This window comes from Giraffa tippelskirchi, chromosome 2 (genome assembly GCF_054371585.1).
Source record: "Giraffa tippelskirchi isolate mGirTip1 chromosome 2, T2T-mGirTip1v1.2.pri, whole genome shotgun sequence".
Taxonomy (NCBI): domain Eukaryota; kingdom Metazoa; phylum Chordata; class Mammalia; order Artiodactyla; family Giraffidae; genus Giraffa; species Giraffa tippelskirchi.
Window position 1 is genome coordinate 233,692,907 of NC_137276.1, and position 25,689 is coordinate 233,718,595.

At 37.6% G+C, this 25,689-nt stretch overlaps 1 protein-coding gene across 21 annotated transcripts in view; it reads right to left on the minus strand.

Moving 5' to 3' along the window:
- The window catches only part of ANKRD28 (ankyrin repeat domain 28), a 199,941-nt gene that overhangs the window by 24,974 nt on the left and 149,278 nt on the right, over positions 1 to 25,689 (minus strand). For all 21 annotated transcript variants that reach the window (XM_081573252.1, XM_081573248.1, XM_081573247.1 and 18 more), the window contains 8 exons: positions 22,415 to 22,557; positions 19,317 to 19,529; positions 15,423 to 15,501; positions 14,569 to 14,683; positions 13,522 to 13,604; positions 11,610 to 11,673; positions 11,333 to 11,401; positions 8,559 to 8,699 (listed from right to left, as the gene is read on the minus strand). In XM_081573252.1, coding sequence (XP_081429378.1) covers positions 8,559 to 8,699; positions 11,333 to 11,401; positions 11,610 to 11,673; positions 13,522 to 13,604; positions 14,569 to 14,683; positions 15,423 to 15,501; positions 19,317 to 19,529; positions 22,415 to 22,557 — 907 coding nt within the window. The remainder of the gene's footprint in view (positions 1 to 8,558; positions 8,700 to 11,332; positions 11,402 to 11,609; positions 11,674 to 13,521; positions 13,605 to 14,568; positions 14,684 to 15,422; positions 15,502 to 19,316; positions 19,530 to 22,414; positions 22,558 to 25,689) is intronic.

Genomic DNA, 25,689 nt, shown 5'->3' on the forward strand with positions numbered 1-25,689 from the left:
AAAAACAAAGACAAACTCAAAACTGGCAATTTTTCTTACACTTGAATAATGTAAAAATCATAAGTATATCTACACTACATTTATCATTTAAATGACACTGACGATAAGTATCACGAAACTACAAACGCAATGTTCATAAGAGAATCTTCTTTATCCACAGCTTGTCCATCTATAGCACCCGTCAGCCCACTCAGTGTGTGACAGGATCAGACTCCTAATGGTAAGGAGCACCCAATCCGTCTGGATCACACAGTGAGTATGATATCTCATCAGGAAGATCAAGAAAGGATGTAAAAATATCTCCCAAAACCAAGATCAGAATTCAAAGATCTTGCTTTAGAGACCTGAGAAGTGTGGAACAATGTACAACTGGTATACAGGTAACAAGAAAGATCTTCTTACAGGAAATACACTTTACTCCTGTGCTAAATATGAAGAAAGTGATTTTAAAAGGACTTTAAGATTCACAATTTGTTATAATTTTGATAAATGTTATTGTTACTATAGCCAAAAAGGAGTACTGAATTAGAAATTAAAAGATTTATCTCTAGAGTTAGTTTGATACCATCCACCTTGGACAACTAGTTCCTTCACCTTTATGATGAAATGGCTTCTGTTTATTCATCTTACACATGGAGGTATAAATTCAACTAAATAATCTAAACACCATTCATGTTTTTTAATAAGTCTGCTTTAAAAGCACAAACATTTCACTCAAGGGCCTATCTTTCTATCTTTAATCAAGTTTTCTAGATGTGAATGATAAAACAGAAATAGTTCTCCTCACCAAGACTTGAATACAAGACAGATTCTATCAGTGGAACAGACTATTTTAAGATAACTTGCTGATACATGAGTACCGGGGAAAAAAAAGATTTATTTAAGGAAAGCAAAACAAGTAGGTTAGTTCATGCTTACTTTCTAAAGTAGGAGGGCAAGTCTCAAAGCACTACTTACAGTGACAAGTTGCAAGTATACAGCATTAAATGGTCTGAAATAATTCAACCATAATACATGCAGCAAAAGTTCCTATCAATCATATTGTTTAATAGATTACCTTCACATTATTAGATGATTTGTCTCCTACAGCAAAACAAGGACTAAAAGTTGATTTACAACTATGAAATTACTTCTACTGCCATGCCTTTCAAACTTTGCTACACAGTATGAATTTTCATAACTACTTTGGAAGCATTATCTTTAACAAATGAAAAAATTAGAGATTCAAGAAAATTAAATCACTTGCTCCCAATCTTTTCGTTAGAATATGGAAAAGTAAGGACTAGACTTTGGGTCTTTTCTTCAAGTGTCTTTCCTTGCTACAAATGCTTCAGCACATGGGTTAATGAGTTAGTGACACTTTAACCTGGGTGTTTATAAAATACTGAACCACAAAACTGCTTAATCTTGAAAATCTAGACCTCACTTTTGACTTGCAAATGAGATGGCAAAAAGTCGATCCTCACTTTCTTTCTCACTGTAAGTTAACACATACTCATTTTACAAAACTGAGAAAATTAAGTAATGAGAATTTTCTATAAAACCCTCCTTCCCCTAAAATTAACTATATATGCAAAATCTGGAGGAACATTTATGGCTAAATACCTAAGTAATAAAGCACACTCACTGTTGAATATTTTGTTTTCTTCATTTGTCAGACAAATTAAATATATTCATTCCAATTAAGCATGTAATTTAAACCGGGGAGATGTTCAAACCATTTAAATTTCTCCTACTCTTCCTCCACCACCATGAACTCCTACCACTTATTCTGGCACAAGTTCAGACTGAATGCAACCCATGTGCTGCAGGGCTGGTCAAAGCCTTGGGAAAGGAGCACTCACCCAAAGGCGGGGAATGTGGCACTGCCACCAGAGGCCTCCAAACTCTCCCTGACCACAGGGTGCACAAAGCAGTCAGTGCTTACATACAACAGATATTAATCATAGTTTAAAAACTATAGCTTATCCTCACAGGAAGATTATAACGTATCAGGTATTGTTCTAAGCAATTTTGATACCCTATCTCATATGACACTCTGCCTCAATATGCTACAGGAGATCAGTGGAGAAATAACTCCAGAGAGAATGAAGAGATGGAGCTAAAGCAAAAACAACACCTAGTTGTGGATGTGACTGGTGATGGAAGTAAAATCCAATGCTGTAAAGGGCAATATTGCATAGGAACCTGGAATGTTAGGTCCATGAATCAAGGCAAATTGGAAGTGGTCAAACAGGAGATGGCAAGAGTGAACATCTACATTTTAGGAATCAGTGAACTAAAATGGACTGGAATGGATGAATTTAACTCAGATGACCATTGTATCTACTACTGTGGGCAAGAATCCATTAGAAGAAATGGAGTAGCCATTATACTCAACAAAAGAGTCCAAAATGCAGTACTTGGATGCAATCTCAAAAACAACAGAATGATTTCTGTTTGTTTCCAAGGCAAACCATTCAATATCACAATAATCCAAGTCTATGCCCTGACCAGTAATGCTGAAGAAGCTGAAGTGGAATGGTTCTATGAAGACCTTTTAGAACTAACAACCCAAAAAGATGTCCTTTTCATTATAGGGGACTGGACTGCAAAAATATGAAGTCAAGAAACACCTGGAGTAACAGGCAAATTTGGCCTTGGAGTACAGAATGAAGCAGGGCAAAGGCTAATAGTTTTGCCAAGAGAATGCACTGGTCATAGCAAACACCCTCTTCCAACAACACAAAAGAAGACTCTACACATGGGGATTACCAGATGGTCAACACCGAAATCAGACTGATTAAGTTCTTTGCAGCCAAAGATGGAGAAGCTCTATACAGTCAGCAAAAAAAAGACCGGGAGCTGACTGTGGCTCAGATCATGAACTCCTTACTGCCAAATTCAGACTTAAATTGAAGAAAGTAGGGAAAACCACTAGACCATTCAGGTAAGACCTAAATCAAATCCCTTATGATTATACAGTGGAAGTGACAAATAGATTCAAGGGATCAGATCAGACAAAGTGCCTGAAGAACTATGGACAGAGGATCGTGACACTGTACAGGAGGCAGGGATCCAGACCATCACCAAGAAAAAGAAATGCAAAAAGGCAAAATGGTTGCCGGAGGAGGACTTACAAATAACTGTGAAAAGAAGAGAAAGGTAAAGGAGAAAAGGAAAGATATACCCATTTGAATGCAGAGTTCCAAAGAATAGCAAGGAGAGATAAGAAAGCCTTCCTCAGTGATCAATGCAAAGAAATAAGAGGAAAACAATAGAATGAGAAAGACTAGAGATCTCTTCAAGAAAATTAGAGATACCAACAGAATATTTCATGCAAAGATGGGCTCAATAAAGGACAGAAATGGTATGGACCTAACAGAAGCAGAAGATATTAAGAAGAGGTGGCAAGAATACAGAGAAGAACTAGACAAAAAAGATCTTCACGACCCAAATAATCACGATGGTGTGATCACTCACCTAGAGCCAGACGTCTTGGAATGTGAAGTCAAGTGGGCCTTAGGAAGCATCACTACAAACAATGCTCATGGAGGTGATGGAATCCCAGTTGAGCTATTTCAAATCCTAAAAGATGATGCTGTGAAAGTGCTCTACTCAATATGCCAGCAAATTTGGAAAACTCAGAACTCAGCAGTGGTCACAGGACTAGAAAAGGTCAGTTTTCATTCCAATTCCAAAGAAAGGCAATGCCAAAGAATGTTCAAACTACTGCACAAATTGCACTCATCTCACACGCTACTAAAGTAATGCTCAAAATTCTCCAAGCCAGGCTTCAGCAGTACGTGAACCATGAACTTCCAGATGTTCAAGCTGGATTTAGAAGAGGCTGAGGAACCAGAGATCAAATTGCCAACATCTGCTGGATCACTGAAAAAGCAAGAGAGTTCCAGAAAAACATCTACCTCTGCTTTACTGAGTACGCCAAAACTTTTGACTGTGTGGATCACAATAAACTGTGGAAAATTCTGAAAGAGATGGGAGTACCAGACCACCTGACCTCCCTCTTGAGAAATCTGTATGCAGGTCAGGAAGCAATCGTTAGAACTGGACATGGAACAACAGACTGTTTCCAAATAGGAAAAGGAGTACGTCAAGGCTGTATATTGTCATCTTGCTTACTTAACTTCTATGCAGAGTACATCATGAGAAACGCTGGGCTGGAAGAAGTACAAGCTGGAATCAAGATTGCCAGGAGAAATATCAATAACCTCAGATTTGCAGATGACACCACACTTATGGCAGAAAGTGAAGAAGAACTAAAGAGCCTCTTGATGAAAGTGAAAGAGGAGAGTGAAAAAGTTGGCTTAAAACTCAACATTCAAAAAACTAAGATCCTGGCATCCAGTCCCATCACTTCATGGCAAATAGATGAGGAAATAGTGGAAACGGTGACAGACTTTATTTTCTTGGGCTCCAAAATCACTGCAGATGGTGACTGCAGCCATGAAATTAAAAGATGCTTGCTTCTTGGAAGAAAAGTTATGACCAACCTAGACAGCATATTAAAAAGCAGAGACATTACTTTGCTGACAAAGGTCTGTCTAGTCAAAGCTATGGTTTTTCCAGTAGTCGTGTATGGATGTGAGCTGGACTATAAAGAAAGCTGAGCACCGAAGAATTGATGCTTTTGAACTGTGGTGTTGGAGACAGCTCTTGACAGCCCCTTGGACAGCAAGGAGATCCAACCAGTCCATCCTAAAGGAAATCAGTTCCGAATATTCCTTGGAAGGACTGATGTTGAAGCTGAAACTCCAAATCTTTGGCCACCTGATGCAAAGAACTGACTCATCTGACTATACCCTGATGCTGAGAAATATTGAAGGTGGGAGGAGAAGGGGATGACAGAGGATGAGATGGTTGGATGGCATCACTGACTCAATGAACATGAGTTTGAGTAAACTCCGGGAGTTGGTGATGGACAAGGAAGCCTGGTGTGCTGCAGTCCATGGGGTCGCAGAGTCGGGACACGAATGAGCGACTGAACTGAACTGAACCTCATATGGCCATGTGTTAGGTCAGACTATTACTCCCACTTCACAGATGAAATGCACAGAGAGTTTAAGTAACCTACCCAAGGTCTCACAGCAATAGTACCAGTATCAAACCTAATGCTGTCCTACATCCATACCCAAAACAGTTTAAAAGGCTGCTGAATGCAAAGTTGTATACAATAGTCAAATGTATTTCTCTATTTCATAGCAAAAGGAAATTTAAAGATAAGATTTATTTTGGCAGTAAAAATATGAAATACTTAGAAATAAACCTAAGGATTATAAAAGTTCCAAAAAGAATGTATGATTCCACTTATATAAGGCTCACAACAGACAGTGATACTAGAAGTCAAAATATGATTTCATTTTTGTGAAAATCTATCTCCACTAAAGTGTATCTTAGTGAAATATATCCATGTATTCATAAACACATGTATCTATAACCACATAACACAGACATATAGCAGGTCTGTAACTCTGATGACACTATGAGGGATATGAAATGATCTGCATAAATTTATGGGAATACTTGTGTTACTGGTGGCTATCAAAGAAAAAAAGGCATGAGGAGGATTTCTTCCTTACATGTAATCAGAATAAGCAACCCTAGCCCTAGGTCCTCACCCTCATGCTCACAGCCAGCCCTATTTCTATTCAAATGGCAAAGAGAGTTTTGTTTATAAATACTGAATACATTTACTGTTTTTGTTTGCTGAGTCATGACCGCCTATTGTGACTGCAGGCATCAGGATGATGGGGACAACTAGCAGGGTGAGTAGAAACGATGTCATGTGTTTTTCCAACATTTATGAAAAATGAAGACAGAGGGACACACAGAGAGTAGAATTGTGGTATTAACTGTATATTAATTATAATAAGTTAGTATTTGTCACTTTGAAAACAGAGAACCAATAGCAGCGTGTCAAAAATCCCACAGTGTATACAACATTCCCTGGGGAGGGTTAACAGGACATTATCAAACAACCATTAAAGAAGCAAACCAACAGACACACATTATTGAATAACAGTATTTGAAGCCACGGGGAATTTGTTTCTTCTTTTAGAAAACATTTCACTCTGGCTTTGGCAGCAGAATGAATTATTCTAGATTCTCTTATTATTACCTAACCTAGTCCTGGGATTTATAGCCTTGGAGTCCAAACAAATAAACCAGCACTTTAATTCTACTATGTAAGCCTCTAAAACTTACTGCGAGAATGCCTCTGTTCCTCTGTGGTTACTGTGGCACAGAGCTTCCAGAGGTTCCCAGGGAACAAATCACAGTTAATAAATGACGGTGTTAGACAAGACCTCAGGGATTCTGATACTTTAAAAATAAGCAAGAGGCTCCAAAAACAGTGCTAGATTCTTCTGACCTCAGTTTTCCCCACAATTCTGAGAATGAAGCCTACTTAAAATTGTGGGGAAAACTGAGGTCATACGTGTTAAAGAATCTAGCTTCTCTGGTGGCTCAGACGGTAAAGAATCTGCCTGCAATGCAGGAGACCTGCATTTGATCCCTGGGTTGGGAAGATCCCCTGGAGAAGGGAATGGCAACCCACTCCAGTATTCTTGCCTGGAGAATTCCACGGACAGAAGAGCCTGGAGGTCTACAGTCCATGGGGTCCCAAAGAGTTGGACATGATTGAGTGACTAACACTTTCACTTTTTCAGGCTTCATTCTAATTGTTTAGATAAGCAAGTTTTTGCCTAACACTTGCTCAGGCTCAAAGAGGATAATATGAAGACCTCAACACTTAAAACTGGGTCTTCTGTATAAAGCTCATGTTCTCTCTAGTACATCAGGCTGCTTGTATAGATACTGAGAATTAAGTGTCTAAGTAATAAAAATCTCTAGCCTACTGCTCAAAACAGCTTTTATTAGTTAAGAAAACTAACAATTTAATTCATTTCAGTACTAAGTACAGTTCTAAAGAAAAAGTAGACTGGCTTAAAATAAAACCACAAATCTTAAAAACAGTATAGGTTGAGCATTGTCATTTTTATGTTTTTGCAAAGGAATTCAGGTTTAACTGTCTAAGGGCAGGAGGACCATGGGGTAATCTCTGTGTCTATGTGACCTCAGTGGAATTTATGTACATCATGCTGGGCAACATCCAATAAGCAGTTTATGGGAACAGTGGTAAAGGATTACAGATCCTTTCTCTTTACCCTTTAAATGATTATATCATTTTAGCTATAATCTATTTTAGGAAAACTTATAAATCAAATCTTGAAATTACAAAATTTATAAAAGAGAATAATCTACTTACCTAAGTTTACCAAAATACTTTCTGATTTACAAAGTGTTTATCACAGATTTTCTTTAAAGCTCTACTATCTAAAAACATAATTCAAACAATTTATAGCTTCTCTCAAAAACTATCTATATTTAACTATTCTGATATATATATGAAACTGTATCAATTATGTATTTCTCCAAAAAGAAAATAAAGTCATTCTTCAGTATCCAAGGGTGCTTGTGGATATCAAAGACCATGAACCCTCAAGTCCCTTATAAAAAAATGAACATAACCCTATAATGAATATAGTCGGCTCCCCAAATCTGCAGATGCAAAATCAGCAGACACAATGCGCTGATAGCGTATTTACTAGAGCTTTCAAGATTAGAATTTTAATCACAAATCCAACATAACAAAAGGGATTTGCAATTACAGTCACAGAATTTACAATAAATATTTGTGAATAATATCATTAAATTATGCTTTTTATAAGGAAATAGATCTCTGTTAAATGCAACTTCCTTGTACATTTTATAAAATCTTTCCCTAAAAACCATAATTTTTATTTTCTGCCCTTCACTGACTCAGACTCATGAGGGGTACCACATATACTGAAGATATCTTCTCTGTGTCTAATGAGCTCATTTTCTTCCAAGAAGGCAATATACATTAAGGTACTGACATCTGATCAACTTCAGGTGAATATTAATTATGAAAGAATTTATCAATCTCTCATTCGTTTTTATTAAGTCATCCCTGGGCAACATTTACTCACTTGCTGTCTACATAATTTACTTAAGTAATATTTAGTACCAACTATGTGTCCAATTCTGCCAGTTCAGTTACTCCCCATTTAAACACTAATTTACAGGGATCCCTTGGGAATATGAATGCTCTACCTCTGAAGGATACTGGTATTCCAATCTCTGCCCTGTCTTCTGATGGCACTGTCCGTCTACCTCTTGCCTTTCCCTTTCCCTATGATACACTCAACACTGCTGCCTCTGAGAAGTCAGGTGGAAAAAGTCTGGAGGTGATAGATACTAAGATGTGCTTTTGGAAGGGAGGACAAAAAGGGACCTTTACATTTCTTCTACCACCTCATTAGTTCATAAGGCAGGTTGATGAGTAGAAGCAGGCAGTAATAACTGTAATTAAGAATAACTATAAAAACAACTTATTTTCCACACTAGACTCTCAGGGAAAGAAATAATAAAGAGTACAAAAAGGAAATACAAATTTGCTATAAAAGTCGCCATCTGTCTGGAAGATGCTGGTCTATAGAAACAGTAATCCTTCACTCTCACCACACGATACTCACTTGCCATCTGTGTCTGACGTCGCTGCATAGTGCAGGGGTGTGCATCCTCTTTCATCAAGGTCATTCACACTTGCTCCTGAGCCCACAAGAGCAAACAGGCACTGGTAGTTGCAGTTGGCAGCAGCGTAATGCAATGGAGATCTTTTCACCCAAATTAAAAAAAAAAAAAGTCAAGGACACATCCCAGGAAATAAGAGCACAGTTGATCCACCCAGTTATAAATATTGTATTTATAGTAAGTTGGAGGTTGATTTTTGCCATATACTAAGTCTTTTGAAGGGCCAGACAGAAAGCTAGGAGGAAAAACCAAGATGCCTGAGAGCCTCTAAAAATACAAAGTAAGACAGAAACACAGTTAAAAGTAAAAGAACGGCAAAATAAGATAGAAACACAGTTAAAAGTATTTCATAGCTCAGACAGTAACAATTCCAGTTTTTTGAGTGAATTATGGATACCCTTCATATTCTGCTCCAAAACTTGGAAACTTGTACTTTTCTTCCTCCCCAATACCATCAGCAATCTGAGAAGAGTTTTCATTTTAACAAAGCTTCCCCTATACTAACAAAATTTTTCATGGTACAGAGGTAGCAGCTTCTGTTATGTCTTGGTAGAGGAATAAATGGTAAGAAAAAGAGAGGTATTAAAAAGAATGCTGTTATATCAACTATAGGGAGAGCTGCACAGTAATATCAGATTTCTCAAGCAAAAAAATGCAAATTTTGAAGATTTTTCATCACTTTGAAGAGCTAGGGTACTGTGTTAATTACTAGAGATGGAATATTTGTAGCTTATTTCTTTCCAGTTACTGAAATGAAAAGAATGCTATTAAATTTAGGAGTTTCTGTATTTAGGTTACAAAACTATAATGATTCAGGACTTTTCATTTAAAAAAAGAAGAAAAAGAAAGAAAACAGAAAAGTGAAGGTAAATTTAGTCCAGAGTCTTCATGGCATATTGTTTTCTAAAATATTTACCTGGTAAAATGATAGTGAAGCATTATTTTACTTTACTGGATAATAGTATAACATAGTAATAGTATTTTTGAAAATGCAATTAATCCTGAATTATTTTCAAGTCTCTAAACTCAGAAGCCCTATCTGTAGTATAGAATGCTTCATGTACTACAAACTAACTAATATAAGCTGGATTAAAGTATGCTTACAAAAATAAATTAGCTAAAACTATTGCACTCCAAAGACAAAGTGGTTTTTGATTCTGTGGGTCATTGGCTCCTTCAGTTAGAAGGCTTATGAGAACAGTCTGCTCCTCAAAAGAATGACCGGAGAAGGCAATGGCACCCCACTCCAGTACTCTTGCCTAGAAAATCCCATGGACGGAGGAGCCTGGTAGTCTGCAGTCCATGGGGTCGCGAAGAGTCCGACACGACTGAGCGACTTCACTTTCATTTTTCACCCTCATGCATTGGAGAAGGAAATGGCAACCCACTCCAATGTTCTTGCCTGAAGAATCCCAGGGACAGGGGAGCCTGGTGGGCTGCCGTCTATGGGGTCGCACAGAGTTGGACATGACTGAAGCGACTTAGCAGCAGCAGCAGCAGCAGCAAAGGAATGACGGGGTCAGACAGCTGTTTTCACTTTTCTTTCACACACTTCTGATTCTCTGCCACATGTGATTCTATTGACCTCACATGATTATACCATTCCCAGGCACTGATACATATTCACACATTTCCTTCCAACACATACCCTCTCTTATCGTATACTCTGATATAATTCTCAAACTCTTGACACACAATTTTGCTCATACTGCCACATTTCTTTTCTTTTTTTTACTGAGGTAACACTGGTTTTATAACACTGAATAAGTTGCATACGTACAACATTACACTTCTGTACACACTACAACACGCTCACCTCTGTTTTTCAAACTGCCTTCCAGCCTTTCCTATATGGTTCTAACAGACTTTGGGTCAATCCCCACTCTAAGTAATTTAGTAGACCACAGTGGCTTTAATCACTGCAGGCACAGATGCAAGCAACAATGAGGTCTGGGGCTGAACAGTGAGCGTGCAGACTGGCTGAGTGACGCACAGGGACTCTGCGCTCACGTTTGTAACCTGTCCCCTCCCTCCTTCTAGTGCTCTGGGACCAAATGTAGGCCACAGAGTCTCTAAGAAAGAATGACTTGAGGGAACGGAGAACTGCCACTGCTCTTGTCAGTTTCTGTTTAGGGAGCACAGGTAGTGCGTGGTCTTAAATTTTCACAGCTCTAATCACAGGAAGAGGAGCAACGACATCATAAAAGGTACGTAAGTGTGTATAAAGGAAAACTGCGGCTGGCAGGCTGGGGCTACAGCAGGGGCCCAGTTGGAAGAAAGTTGTGGGTGAAAATGAATATTCAGAAGTTATATATTTATTGGAATCTTCCAAAAAATCATGATCACAATGTAAAAGATGTGAAATTTTTTACTTAATTAACAGAAGCCAAATAACAAGATTAAGAAAGTCATTAAGGAAGTCATTAAGGACTTCCCTCATGGCTCAGACAGTAAAAAATCTGCTTGCAATGCAGGAGACATGGGTTTGAGCCTCGGGTCAGGAATATTCCCTGGAAAAGAGAATGGCAACCCTCACCAGTATTCTTGTCCAGGAAATCCCATGGACAGAGGAGCCTGGTGGCCTACAGTCCATGGGGCTGCAAAGAGTCGGACATGACTGAGCGACTAACACACAGACGCCAAATTATAGTATTAAGAAAGTCATTAAGCAAATAATATTAAGCAGGAGCTATAGAGGAACTGTACCATAGCTCACCTTCCAAACTTGTCTTTTTTGTTGAAGTCTGCACCAGTATTCAGCAGAAGGTTTAGGCACTCCAAATTACTACCCAGGAAAAATACAATGAGAAGATGCAACTGTCAATAACTTTATGATGAAACTGACAGGTTTAAGTAAGTATAAAAGTATGTTTTCAAATGAGGGCAGAGTGAATAAAATATTATCATTTATATTTTACGAAACAACAACAACAAAAAACCTGCCATGATCAGCTACCTTTTTCTTAAAAAAAGTAAAAATTTTGTTAACATACCCTCCAGCTGCAGCTGCATGTAGACAGGTCCTGCCAAAATCATCTGGGGTATCTATATCAAATCCTACAAGAATGAATACATCTTACATAATACTATATGCATGTTACTTTATAGTAAAGTATTACATTAACAATGTAAAAAATCACAGCCCATCATACACAAAACTATGACTTACAAATAGGTACATATTAATTGAAAACAGATTAATAATGTATTTTTTTTTAAATTACCAATAAAAGACTGGGTTTTTTTTAAAACATGCTAGAGTACTTGTTTAAAAGTCATAGGATACAATGGAATATTATTCAGCAATAAAAAGAAATGAAGTACTACTGATACATTCTTATAACACTGGCTGACCCTTCAGAACATTTCTAAGTGATTTTTTTTTCACTTAACCACATGGTTTTGTGAACCATGTTAGGTGATTCCACCTTTACAACCTATCTAGTACATGTAAATTTAGAGGTGGAAAGTAGATTATTGATTACTAAGGGCTGGGGGAGGGAAGAAATCGGGAACTGATGCCAAATGAAGTTTATCTGGGTGCAGGGGTAGCAAAAATGTTCTAAAACCCACTATAGTCACGGTCACGTATCTCTGTGAATATATTAAATTGTAAGATACATGAACATTTGGGGGGGGGCGGTGTGCCATGCTGCACGGCATGTGGGATCTTAGTTCCCAGGCCAGCATAGAAACTGCACCCTCTGCCTTGAGAAGCACAGAGTCTTAACCACTGGAATGCCAGGGAAGGCCCATGAACGATTTCTTAGTAAAACTTTGCTTTGCTACCTGTGGATTACTACTAACACTGAGAAGAGACTTTCATAGATAAATGGGTATGTGATTACTTGTGGCATGCATACACTTAAAATACTCAAAACATAATTACCTCACTTAAAAGATATCACTAAGGGCTTCCTTGGTGGCTCAGGGGTAAAGAATGCACCTACAGATGCAGAATGCAGGTTGAATCCCTAATCCAGGAGGATCCCACCACATGCCTCAGGGCAACTGAGCCCCTGCACCACAGCTGCGGAGCCTGCCCTCTGGAGCCCAGGAGCCGCAACTCCTGAAGCCGGCACGCCTAGAGCCGTGCTCTGCACCAAGAGGGGGGCCGGTGTAACGGGAAGCTCATCACTAGAGCCGTGCTCTGTCCCAAGAGAGGGGCCAGCGCAACGGGAAGCTCATCACCACAGCTAGAGCAGCCCCCGCTCTCCCCAACTAGAAAAGAGCCCTCACAGCAGCGAAGACCCAGCAAAGCCAAGGGAAAACAAAAGGCATCACTAAGAAAGACTCAGGAGGGTCTGTCTCACAATATGCCAATTTCCCCCAGAAACTTTCCCATAATTCTTTCAGCAATCGAAAGTATTAGTATATAAAATCTGTTCAACGTTTGTAACATGCTAACAGAATACCATTTAAAATAAATCTTATATATTTAGTACTTCTATGCATTTTAATAAGGATCATAATTTTACAGTAGTATTTATATTAACAGAAAGCTACTGTTCCTGTTTTGTTTCAAATGATGACTGTGGTATTTTAAAACAGTAATTAAGTACGGTATAAATTTCACGGACCTAGAAGATGCTGTACACTGGTCACCGGCTCTTAAAAAGGAAGCATGCAAATAAAGATATTTTGCTTCCAGACATAAAGGGACTACTTCAGAAATATTCCACACGCCATTCCCCAACTAAGAGAGAGGAAGAAATCACTAGAAAAATAAAACCTTTCCCAGAGTGGAAGAGAAAATCAAATCTTAAAGGGCCCAACATCTTCTAAGAGGGGTTAACAAATGATCCATACTTGGACGTACTTGTATATAATTTTGCAAAAGCAGGACGGAGGGGAGTTTGGGGAAAGCATAAAAGAGGATAATTTGTCTGTGAAGGTTCCACTCACCAGAAGAAAGAAGTTTTCTACAGCAATCTGAAAAACCACTTAAGGCTGCCAGATGGAGGGGGAACATTCCATGTATGCCACGTCTAAAGCAAAGAGGCGAGTATCTTCATCACAATGCGAGAAAAATGCAATCACTTAAATAAAGTAAAAAGAAACGACTGAACTTCTGCAGCAACTTTCCTCTTAGGCAGGGCTTCCGAGCTCAGACTATCGTCCCTGTGGCCCTTCTGCGGGTCTGTGTGCTGGGGAGAGGGCAGGACATCGCCGGTGTCCCCGGGCGCGACCTACACTGGATGGCAGGAGCACTCTCCCCGAATCCGGACCAGAAACGACTCTAGATGTTTGTCTCAGGAGCAAAAATCACCCCACCTGCCCTGCCATCAAAAATCATTACCACAAGGCAGATAGTTTGCTTAAGACTGTTAACTGCAGTAATTTTTCCTAGCAGTAAAAAATCAGAAGTAAGTTGTGTTCGTAAATGAGGAGAATGAATAAACTGTGAAATCTTTGCACAAGAATTAAATTTTATAAAATGAATGAACTAGAGTTACTTACAGAGATGAAGAAAGAAAAAAAAGCCCAAATTTATATTTACATGGCTAAATCAACAACTGCATGTAAAAAGAAAAGTTTCATGATGCGTACAGTAGCATACCATTTTTAGAAAGCTTAAAAGAAATTTAAAACTGTACATTTATGAATTTATATTATATGTATACTTTTATACATTTATGAATGTATAAAAGTATAATAAAAATTAAAAAATACACATAAGAATGATAAGCATCTATTTAAGTTGAGTGTGTATTTTTGCATAGCATGCAAGAGAATACATCTTTCAAACAAAGTTTTACATGGAAACTTTAACATATTAGTCATAATCCAGAAAGAACTGGGATAAAAAACATAAAAAGACCCAATGAAGTTGTATTCCACATTCTATTACATCATCAACGCAAAGAGGAAAAAGCTCAAGCAATTAGAAGCACATTGACGAGAAAAGCCGCACGCTTCCCTGTCAAGACATCACGCCTGGTGGGCACTTACTTGGCGGTGTCGGCCCCACTTGTGATGAGAGTGTTGATGAGCAGCTCGTGGCCGTACCGCGCCGCTATGTGCAAAGGGGTGTTGCCGTTCTTATCTTCACAGTCGATCACAGCTCCTGCAATAAAGGGGGAATAAAATCCACAGGTTTCATCCACAGCACACTTACTGCGTCAGGCACTGGGATTACGGATTTTATACTTAAAGCAACTTCATAAACTGAGCATAAGATTTTAATAGATTTAAAAATCAGAAGACAGTCTGCAATGCCTCATGAATTATTTGATCATGAGTTTATTCCTACCCTTTCTCTGCCAAATGAGAACAGCTATTGTCTTAAGTATCAATACTACTTAGAAACAGTTCCTTGGAACATGGCTTGTGAAACACTGCATTAAAGTAATGTACCCAAAAGTCCTTTTTATTTAAAAGTTTAGCTTGCCCAGTACTAATTCAAATACAAAAGAATACAAGTTTAGAAAAGAAATGAAAATGCTAAAAACAGTTCAAAATATTCAAAAAGGAAAAGAGAAATGCAAATGAGTTTTGTCAATATATAATACAAACTACAGTGGAAAGGCAGAGTTATTTTTCTATTTAGCATGTTTTTTAAAGGCCAGTACTAACTGCTAGTGATATTATATAAATAGTCTAAGCAAAATAATGCAGAAATAAATGAAAAATGACTATAAAGATACATGTACATGGCATTTAAAATTCTTCATTATCTGATTTTCATAAGATATGATATCAAACGTCAAAACTATGTATACTGCTATAATAATTCCTTAATACCATTCATTATGTGGATGCTTTTACTACACTTTAGAAAAAAAACAAACAGAAATACTTTTTACCACTCTGGATAATGGTTTGTGATCTGGAGAATCTACCATGGAGGGCAGTCATGTGCAGTGGAGTTTTTCCATCTTTGCTCTGAAATAGACACAAGAAAGATTTAAAATTCTAGTTATATTCATAACACATAGTTGTTCATTTTATTTTGAATATCCTCTTGCAACTTTATTTTGTGTAACTATTACTCAAGCGTTAGGTTTAATAGATGCCTATGGCAGTAAAACAGCTATCTGAAATTATGAGCTAATGTTTTAGTATGTATACCATAAAGCACAAATACACAACACCTACAGTTTACAGAAGGCCGGAGTGGTAGGTGTGTTATAATCTTAGTACCACTCCTATTTCATAGGTGGGGGAACTGAAGAACAAGGATACTAATGATTTGACCAAGGTCACATCATTGGAAGTGGTACAGCCAGGATTTGCTGCCCAAGTTTCAAAAATTTCACACTGCTACAATTCTTTTGTCCTAAAAGAAATGCTGAATCCCTCCCTGACCAAGGAAAAGTGAATGTCAGAATTAACTTCAGCCACGATAATTCACTTTAAAAACTTTATACATTATTTAGTTTATAATTACTTGTAATCAATATTGTTAGCTCTTTTCTCAAATTACTTAAGATAATAAACCAGACTGGTCTTGCATGTGTATTTGATGTAGAAATTCTGAAATTTCAGAGGAATTCCAAATATGAAGAAAAACAATGCCTGAATTACATGATATCTTTTATTGTGAGTTAGGTAAAGTCCTTTCTTCCCTAAATCACTTTGTTGATCAAAACATACATGTGATTGTCACAAAGGGAAGAAGTATTGGGAGTACTCTGGTTATCTGGCCAAAATTTAAAGTGCAGGGATGGGGTGGGAAAAGGTATAATAGTTGTCTGGCTTGACAACTGGATATATTGCATGAAACTGTATTTTTTTTGCTTTCAACATACATACTATAGAGAGTTTCTATTCTCTATAAGTAACTGTTTATAGAATAAACACTTGAAGAATGGAGGAAAAAAAGGCAGTAAGTGACATCGTCAATGTAGCCGGGTTCATGATAAGCAAGGTTATGAAAAACCAGATCTATATTGCTCTTTTTTAAAAACATTCACTTTACATCTAAATAGTATTTTGTAGGACAATCAATTTAAAAACTTACAAACTGAAAAATTACGAACCTAAATTTACATTCTAAATTGAAGTCATCCATAACTTCATCAGGTCAGAAACATTAAAATAGAGAATGAAATGGGAGGAAAAGATGAAGGAGAAAGGTGACTTGATAAGAAGGACTTGAGGGTCAGCAAGTAGGATTTTGTTTCTTATAAGGCAAATAGCCTGGAGAATCCCATGGACGGAGGAGCCTAGTAGGCTACAGTCCATGGGGCCGCAAAGAGCTGGACACACTGAGGGACTTCACTTTCACTTTTCACTTTCAGATAACCATTTGACAAATACAGGAAACACTGGTGTCAGGAATGAAGATATATTCTTGAATAAAAACACATTCTTATTACTTGAAAACTCACTAGTATCAACAGTTTTTACATAATGTCCGAGTTGGACGGTACCTAGAAATCATCAGCCTGGAGAGTGTGTTTCAACAAACTTGGTGCTAAGATAACTGAACAGCTGCCCATCAGCAGGAAGTCATACATCCTTAGACAAGATTAAAGCAACTTTTATGAATCTAGTTTTAAATCAATGTCATGGCCTGCTGCCTTCAAATCTACTTCACCACCACATCTTAACTGCTTTGCTAAAATACTCCCTTGTCATGTGTAAAATCCACCACTGAATTTTCTAAATCATTAAGGAAGTAATGTCAATAGGACCATTGATATGAGCAAGTAACTCTCTCGTAGAAATGATTCTCATCTCTACTTTTCAAAAGAAAACACAGACAGGCACCGGTCAGCTACGCAGGCAATGACACATGAACCAAATAATCAATTATCTTCAAACTACAGTAACTGTTTGTCTAAACAGCACTGTATAAAATAAACAGAAAGCCTAATTTTTACTGAGCAATTGATAAACTAAAAAATGCATAACAGTTAATGATATAGGTAAGTCTCTCTTACTCCAAGACACTTAATATTTAACAAAGATAATTTTAACTATAGTCATTTTATCATAAGCTGATGTATCTAGACTAAAAATATCTGATGAGATCTTTTCATTTGAAAAATGTTAGATAATTTCAAATTTTTTTACTTTGAAATACTCTTCACTAAAAAATATTACTAGGCTTTTGAGGAAACAAGTAACGAACTTTCCACTCCTGTAAGAATTTTTTTTTCTGAGCACTGATTATCCAAACAGCAGGAATTCTTCAAATCAAAATAGGTAGTTCAAATTTGTTACTAGGAAATTTTTAGAAGTTATTTAAAGTATTAAAAATCAAACTTCAGTAGGTGATCTGAGAACTGAAAGCTTTAAATGTATTTTCTTAAAAGAGACACTTGTACCAGAGAGGGTTTTTTTTTAAAATATATTATGCCCTTTCCTTCCACAGTTTGTATGTATAAATTCTGTCCTTTAGCTGGCAGAGGACAATTTAGAGCAATGACCTAAATATAGATGGGCTTGCTGCTGCTACAGCTGTCAGAGTGGGTCAGTGGCATCGTTAAAGGATGTTTTCAAGTTAGAGGTAAGAAAACGGACTCCTTTCCCTACCGTCTGAAAGACACCAGCTCATCACACCTACAAAAGGAGCTGGAATTTTACGTAATTAAGCTTTGAAAACATTCGAAGCTTAAATGTTTTTACTAATCCTAAATGGTTCTTTTTTTTTTTTTTAATGGTTTCTATTTTTCATACCACAAGCTACGGTTTGGCAAGCGCTCAAAGAATGAATTAATAAATTAATACAGACACAATCAGTGAAAGCAAATTGGAAAATATAAATGACAATTATACATTATAAAGTAGTTATGTTCAAAACTGTGGCTACATGTGCATTTCCAAAGACTTATGCAGTAAAAGTACGTTTATTTTGGCTCCAGAACTTTTATGTATTTCTAAAACTCAAATGCTCACTCTTGAAAGCGACTGACCAAAAATCAACTATTCCTTGTATGTAAAACACTGATTTTGTCTTTTAACTTTTCTAACATTGTGAAAAACTTCAAAACAGGAAAGCTGAAAGAATATTACTCTGAACACCCAAATGCATACTACCTAGAATCTACTGCTAACATTTTACTATATGAACATTATCATAGATCAGTCTCTCTCTCCACCCACCCATGCTATTAAGGGATTTTTTTTTTTTGACCAGGCTGTGTGGTATGCAGAACGAGGGATGAAACCCATGCCCGCGCCCCATAGTGGAAGCTCAGAATGCCAGGGAAGTCCCTACATGATACTTTTCAAAACTAGCTACAGACAATGTTACTTATTACCTCTAAAACATTTTGGTATGTGTATCATTAACTAAGGTTCAATATTAGCTTGGTTTGTAACCTTCCAAGGGAACATTTACATGCAATGAGGCCTATGAAATCTTAAATGTACCACTGATGAGTTTTGACTAATTCTTATTCATATAACCCAAAGCTGTCAAAATACAGGACATTACCACCATACCAGAAAGTTCCCCCATGCCTTTTTATCCATCCCTCCTCCCAGAGGCAGTGACTGTCCTGTTTTCTCCCCCAGCTATAGACAGTCTGGAACCCGATTACTACTTTGTCTGTTCTAAAACCTTATATAAGCGGGAACAGTAAACAAATTCTTGTGTAACACTTTTACTCAGCATAGTACTTTTAAGACTTATCTGTGTATGTACCAGTAACTCATTCCTTTTTATTGCTGAATGGTGTGTGCTACCAACAGTATTTAATATAGTGCAACCCGAAATACTAGGTAGGGATTCTGATTTGACTTCCTACCTTCATATTGACATCGGCCCCATTGCCTACTAGAAGCTCTAAACACAATGCTCCGTGTGTAGATGCAGCAGCAAAGTGCAAAGGAGTAAACCCCTTTTCATTCTTTTGATTTACATTAGCACCAGAGTCTATCAGTTCATTCACAACAACATCTTGTCCGTTGTAGCAGGCTACGTGAAGAGGTGTATTTCCATAGGCATTTGGTTCATTCATCTATTGGAAGACAAAAATGTCAATGTTAATGCAGTCTTCCTAATTATTAGTGCTGTAAGCTACCTTAACGTTGTGGTTGAAATCAAATTATTAAAGTGAGAAACAGGGATAAATAATACAGATAAGGCTTATAATTTTTTAAAAATGAACATAACTACACCATTTTGATGTCAAATGGATTCTGTACCATCAGGGAATATAATTCATATATACAATGTCTATTTCAAGACAAAACTGAATGATTCCAAGAGATATTTTAGGAAAATGAAAACAAATATTTTAAAAAGCATTCTAGGTAAGAGACAATTATAGAATTAACTCTAAGAATCATGAAAAATGAACACAAACTGAAAATTGACATATGTTGAAAAACACATATTTTCTCCTGGTTCATTTACAGTGACCAAAGATGAAAGTTGGTTTTTAGTAGACAGCAAGATTTTTTAAAAATGAATGACATCCTTTCCTATTTATTTAACTCATTTTTGCAACAAACTTAGGCTCTAGATATTTTCCAGCCTACATACTGATATACTGATATGTTACCAAAACGAATATGTGCTAGAGAATATAATCAGTACTGAGAAATAATTCATGTAACTCAAGTTAATCTTTCTATTCCTTAAAAAACATACTGGATTAATATTTTCAAGTTTACACAGCTTTCCTGTAATAAAGAATTTCACCTTTGCCCCTGTCCTCCAGGAGGTGACCCATGGCACACCTGATGGACATGTCCTTGTCTAGGGTGGGCGCTGGCCACCCTGCACCTGAGAGTAGGGTTAGCACAGTGGATAGTCTTCAGGGGGCAGAGCCACATGAAACCACCACATGATGTGGGGGAAGGGCTTTGGATCGCTTGGTCTCAGTGGACTGAAATCAATCACATGAGCAATTTTTGATCAATCATGCCTATGTAGTGGAATCTCAGCAAAACTGGTAACAAAGCTCAGGTGGGCTTCTCTGGCTGGCAATACTACCTGCATATGTCACACCCTGATGCTGGGAGAGTACAGAGTCCTAACCCTGCAGGGAGAGGCCAACGGGAGCTTCGTGTTTAGAATACTTTTGTGTCTCTTCCTTTGGCTGATCTTAATTTGTATTTTTTCTGTGTAATAAATCGTAACTGTGAGTACAGTAGCGCTCGGTGAGTTTCTGGAGTCCTTCTAGCTAGAAGGTAGTTGAAGGTAGTTCTGTACCCTCTAACCTTGTGGTTGGCTCAACTTATCACAACTTCAACATCTTCCTTTCTCAGATCTCCAGTAACAGAAACTAGAGGAACTGAAAAAGCCACACATAACTTTAGTCAAATCATCTAGATTTCATCACCAAAAGCTGGCAACCTAGAATAGATTCTCCCTTGGAGCTCCCAGAACTTTGAGAAATTAAGTTTATGGCCTTCAGTCACCCACTTCATGACCATTTGTTATGGCAGCTCTTAGAAGCTGAGTCATGCAATCAGAGGCCATGGATCACTAAGTGGCTCAAAGTCTGACCACTTTTTTTGAAGAACACTCTCACCAGAGTTTATTTTGCCGCCAATAAAATATGCTTTAAAATTGTCCCAGAACGGACTTGAAACAGTGACCAGAAGCAGGCTGTCTCATTTATCTAGATCAAGGGTCTCTTGGGCATTATAATCTCTGTGCTGAAACAGAGCTATAGGAAGTGCTGAGTTGAAAAAAAAAGCCTTTCATCTGTTTGCACTCTACAAGATTCTACCTAACAGTGTGTTTGGCTTTCTGATCCCTATCTTTCAAAAATTAAGTGCTTCACAGTCCTTACTACCTCCCTCTCTCCTGGTTGTTTTAAATGAATGGCTCAGTGGTAAACAATCTGCCTACCAATGCAGGAGACACGGGTTCAACCCCTGGGTTGGGACGATCCCCCGGAGAAGGAAATGGCAACCCACTTCAGTATTCCTGGGAAATCCCATGGACAGAGGACCCTGGTGGTCTACAGTCTATGGGGTCGTGAAAGAGTTGGACATGACTTAGCAACTAAACAACAAATACGCTGTGTTTTAAAGAACCAGACGAGCCTGTCCGGCCTGCACCTACAATAAGAGCAGGTCTACTGACTGCACGCTGCTCGGCTCTTTGCAACCCCATGGACTATACAGTCCACAGAGTTCTCCAGGCCAGAACACTGGAGTGGGTAACCAGTCCCTTCTCCAGGGGATCTTCCCAACCCAGGGATTGAACCCAGGTCTCCTGCACAGCAGGCAGGGTCTTTACCAGCTGAGCCACCAGGGAAGCCCTAAATCTACTCAGGGTGGGGTATAACATACATGTGCCTAAAGGATGGACTGTGGGAGCTCCAGGTACTCTTAGCTGTCCCAGTTCTACTATCAAATATTTTCAGATGAAGCAAGCAACCCCTCCCTAACCAAACAGATTCATATAGTAAGGAACACTTGCAGCTGATGGGCCAGAAGCCTCTCGTTTCCCTGCCTACTTCTGGCCAATACACTGTAATATGAGCAGCTATAGTCATTTAAAGGAAATATTAGACAAACTGGGCAAATATTACTGACAATAACCAAGCCAATTAGGAAAATAATCCAAGTATGTCTGATCTGCTGGTTTCCATAGTTGAAATGAAGCTACAGGGGGCTAGAATGTGATGGAAAAGAAAAACTTCCGTCAATCAGTCATTCATCTTTGGAAAGTCTTCTACCTCTTAACACATTTGACTAACTTCATGCCTTGGTCAGACATCAGCAGACTATATATTATGTAAAGGAGTATAAACATAACACTATTAAAAGACAAAAAACGTTACTGTAGAAAACATCTTTTAAATGTGAAAAAACTTCCACCGGCAATGAAATCACAAACACACAAAACGCTCCATTCTTCATCCTGCTTAGTCTGTACACCTACATCAACCCCAAGATCAAGAAGGTACTTGACTACGCTGATCATCCCGCTGGAGGCTGCCGCGTGGAGAGGCGTGTAAGACTTCTTGTCCTTGCATGTCACCTCAGCTCCGTGTGCCACAAGTAATTTCACTACTTCAATGTGACCTGAAAATGTGTTGATGAAGAAAAAAACAAGCAGAGAGCGTATGGAAAATATGAAATACAATGCGATCCTGAATATCTTGAAAGACAGGTAAAAATATAAATTAACTAGACAATGCTCGACAAGTCACCAGTTAATTGTACTATAACCAGAGCGTGGGCACAAGGTAAAAATAAGAACTCAGGATAATTTTGATAAATGTTGACAGATGCAACAAATAACTGAAAATAACACATTTAATTATCTTATCCAATGATGACCCTGCAATCCTTTCACCTAGATCATGTTTCCAAGGTTGTTTTTAATACACTCTCAAGTTATTAAGCTAGCTTTCTATGTCTAATATAAGACATTAGTTTATGTTTGCATGCTTTAGTGGAATCTTCTTCTATTCAGAAATCTGGGAGTGAATTGGGTATATTTCTTAAAAATGTCAGGTCTTTGGAACATTAAGCTAAAAACTTCTCTCTCACTATTTCCACCAGCTGTCCTTAACAGCCTTAGTTTGTTACTCACCCATGCTGACTCCCAAATCTCAGTGTCTGAACAATTAGTGTTTTCTCATTAGCATTATGATAGCTTGTCAAGGGGGCTCTGCTCAGTCACTCAAGGATCCAGACACATGGAGCTGACACAATCTTGAAGGCAGCTGGTCGCTGAGCCAAGCAAGGGGCACAGACCACAGAGCTTCAGACCATCAGTCAAACGCTCTGGTCCAGAGGCCATGCTGCTTTCATTAGTCAGAACTAGTCTCAGGCTCTCCCCAACCATGCAAGGAGGCCAGGAAGGGGGACCTGTATCTGAAAGGTGAGAGAACCACTAGTCTCCTTTCCTCTCCTCACAACTTATCAGATTAGGTTTTACAGTGCTTTCTCCTCCTCCCCAAAGCTTTCCCACCACTGTGCCTTTGTTCATGGAACTGATTTCTTCATCGTACAGGATGTTCTGCTTGGATGTTTCTTTCTAATCACTGCTATTAATCCATGAAGAAGGCCATGTCAGTTCCTATCTTCCCTAGAAGTCTTATAAGCGTTCTTATAAGGCTTCCAGTTCCCTAGAATTACATGGCCAAAAGCACTCTACCTGCAAATACTATCTAATAAGCATATAATATCTTGTGATGTTTCTTATACTTGAATCATTATTTAACTAACACTTTAATTACTTTTATGTATTAGGTTACCAAATATGGATCTTTAAAGGAAAATGTCATAGGCTCTTATGTTCTACTTCATGGTATACTTCAAACAAAACAGATACCCAATAAACATTTGTTGCATTAAACAAGTTGTTCATGATGTCGTCTTTAATACCCCTTTATAGGAAAGGAGTATATAAAGTCAGTAACTATAAATATGAGATTTTCAAACATAGGACCCCATTCTCCTGAAAAAAGGATACTATAAGATGTATAAAGAATCAAGTATATTTGGTTGTTTATATATATAAATTATCAATTAAAGTGGATACTTTCAGATTTTTTTTCCCATCTTTATATGAAAAATATCTACTATATTTTTAGGAAAGGAAAAATCAAAAGAATATCTATTAAATCATTAGATGTCAAAGTAAATGTGACTATCATATAAGAGCAGTAGCTGGTACAAAAGCTCTCTCAAGACAGACATGTTACTTCTCTAACCTACGGCTCTAAAAAAGAAAAAACTACTTGGGTTTGTCGTAATGTATTAAAAATCAGGACCTATAATACCCGGGAGGTTCACACATAAATGGAGCTGATTTAAACTAGGCAAATGCATATTATTCACTAATAGGCCAAAAAGAAACAAATTCTTCTGATTTTTAAGACTAGAAGGCCCATAACACAAATATACTAGAAAAACTATTCAAAATCAATATATCACTCTAAGTAAATGATGCAGATCATATTAACTGTGTAGATTCCAGGAAGTGTGAACTTTTCCTGACACTGATAAAAACCTATTTTACAAGGTGCCATCTGTAAGCAAATTTACTATCTTAAAGTTGACAAATATTTATTTAAACACATTTCTGAAATATGCATAAATTCCTTTAATGGACCACTGAAGACATGAAGAAGAGGCCTTTCCATAGTCAGTTTGGTGTGACTTATTTAAAAGAAAAAAGGGAAGAGAGTTCTAGAGTGAAATAAATATACTGTTCTAGCTACGCAGACCCTAGCCAGAATATGTGTGTGTCTTCCTTATCAATATGTAAAATGATGGGACCCAAGGAGACTAGATTTCATTCAATTTATCTGAGTGTATTTTCAGAAGATAGCATTCAGCAGATAAGCATGGCATACTTAATTCTGTAATCAGTAACAACATTCTTTAAAAATAATTATATCCAAGCAATGTAAGCTTGATAAATATAATCATTATCCTTCAGGAATTTGGAAAATTCTATTTTTCTTTTGTTCATGAATGTATAAATAAAACAAGCTATGTTTCTTTTTTTTTTTTTCAATTTTTACGGGAGTATAGGTGGTTTAAAATGTGTTAGTTTCTACTACACAGCAAAGTGAATTAGTTACACATATACATATATCCACTCTTTTTTAGATCCTTTTCCCCATACAGGTCATTACAGAATACTGAGTAGAGTTCCCTGTGCTATATAGTAGGTCTGCTTATTTTTATTGAAAGAAAAGGAGCAGGAAAAAAAAAACAAAACCAAATACCATTTCATATCAACTCAAATTATGAACTGCTTTTAGAAGAAATAATGTAATGAATTGCTTACTAAGGTAATTAACATTTATTTAGTACCCTCTATCTCAGAGTCATCACAATAAGATGATTGGATTTTGTTAAAAGCACTGAATGCAACAGAAAAGATGAGTGAGTAAATGGGATCTTAATGAAGGTTCATAGTAGGAGCAAATACAGGGGAGGGAGGGGAAAATGATCAATTCATTTGGGGTGAGAATTCAGAGTATCTAGTTACAGTATAAGGATAAGAGGTAGAGCCTAAAGAGAAAAGTAGTCTCAGCCAGGAGACAGCAGGCAAAGAAGGAAGCCTGGGAGAAATAAATTACAAGAATACATGTAATTCTAATGTTTCCTGGGCTAATACTGACAGAGTCTCTAGAGATGACAGTGATTTGGACTTCAGGCCTGTCTAACAGATCAGGTAATAAATAGCTCCCT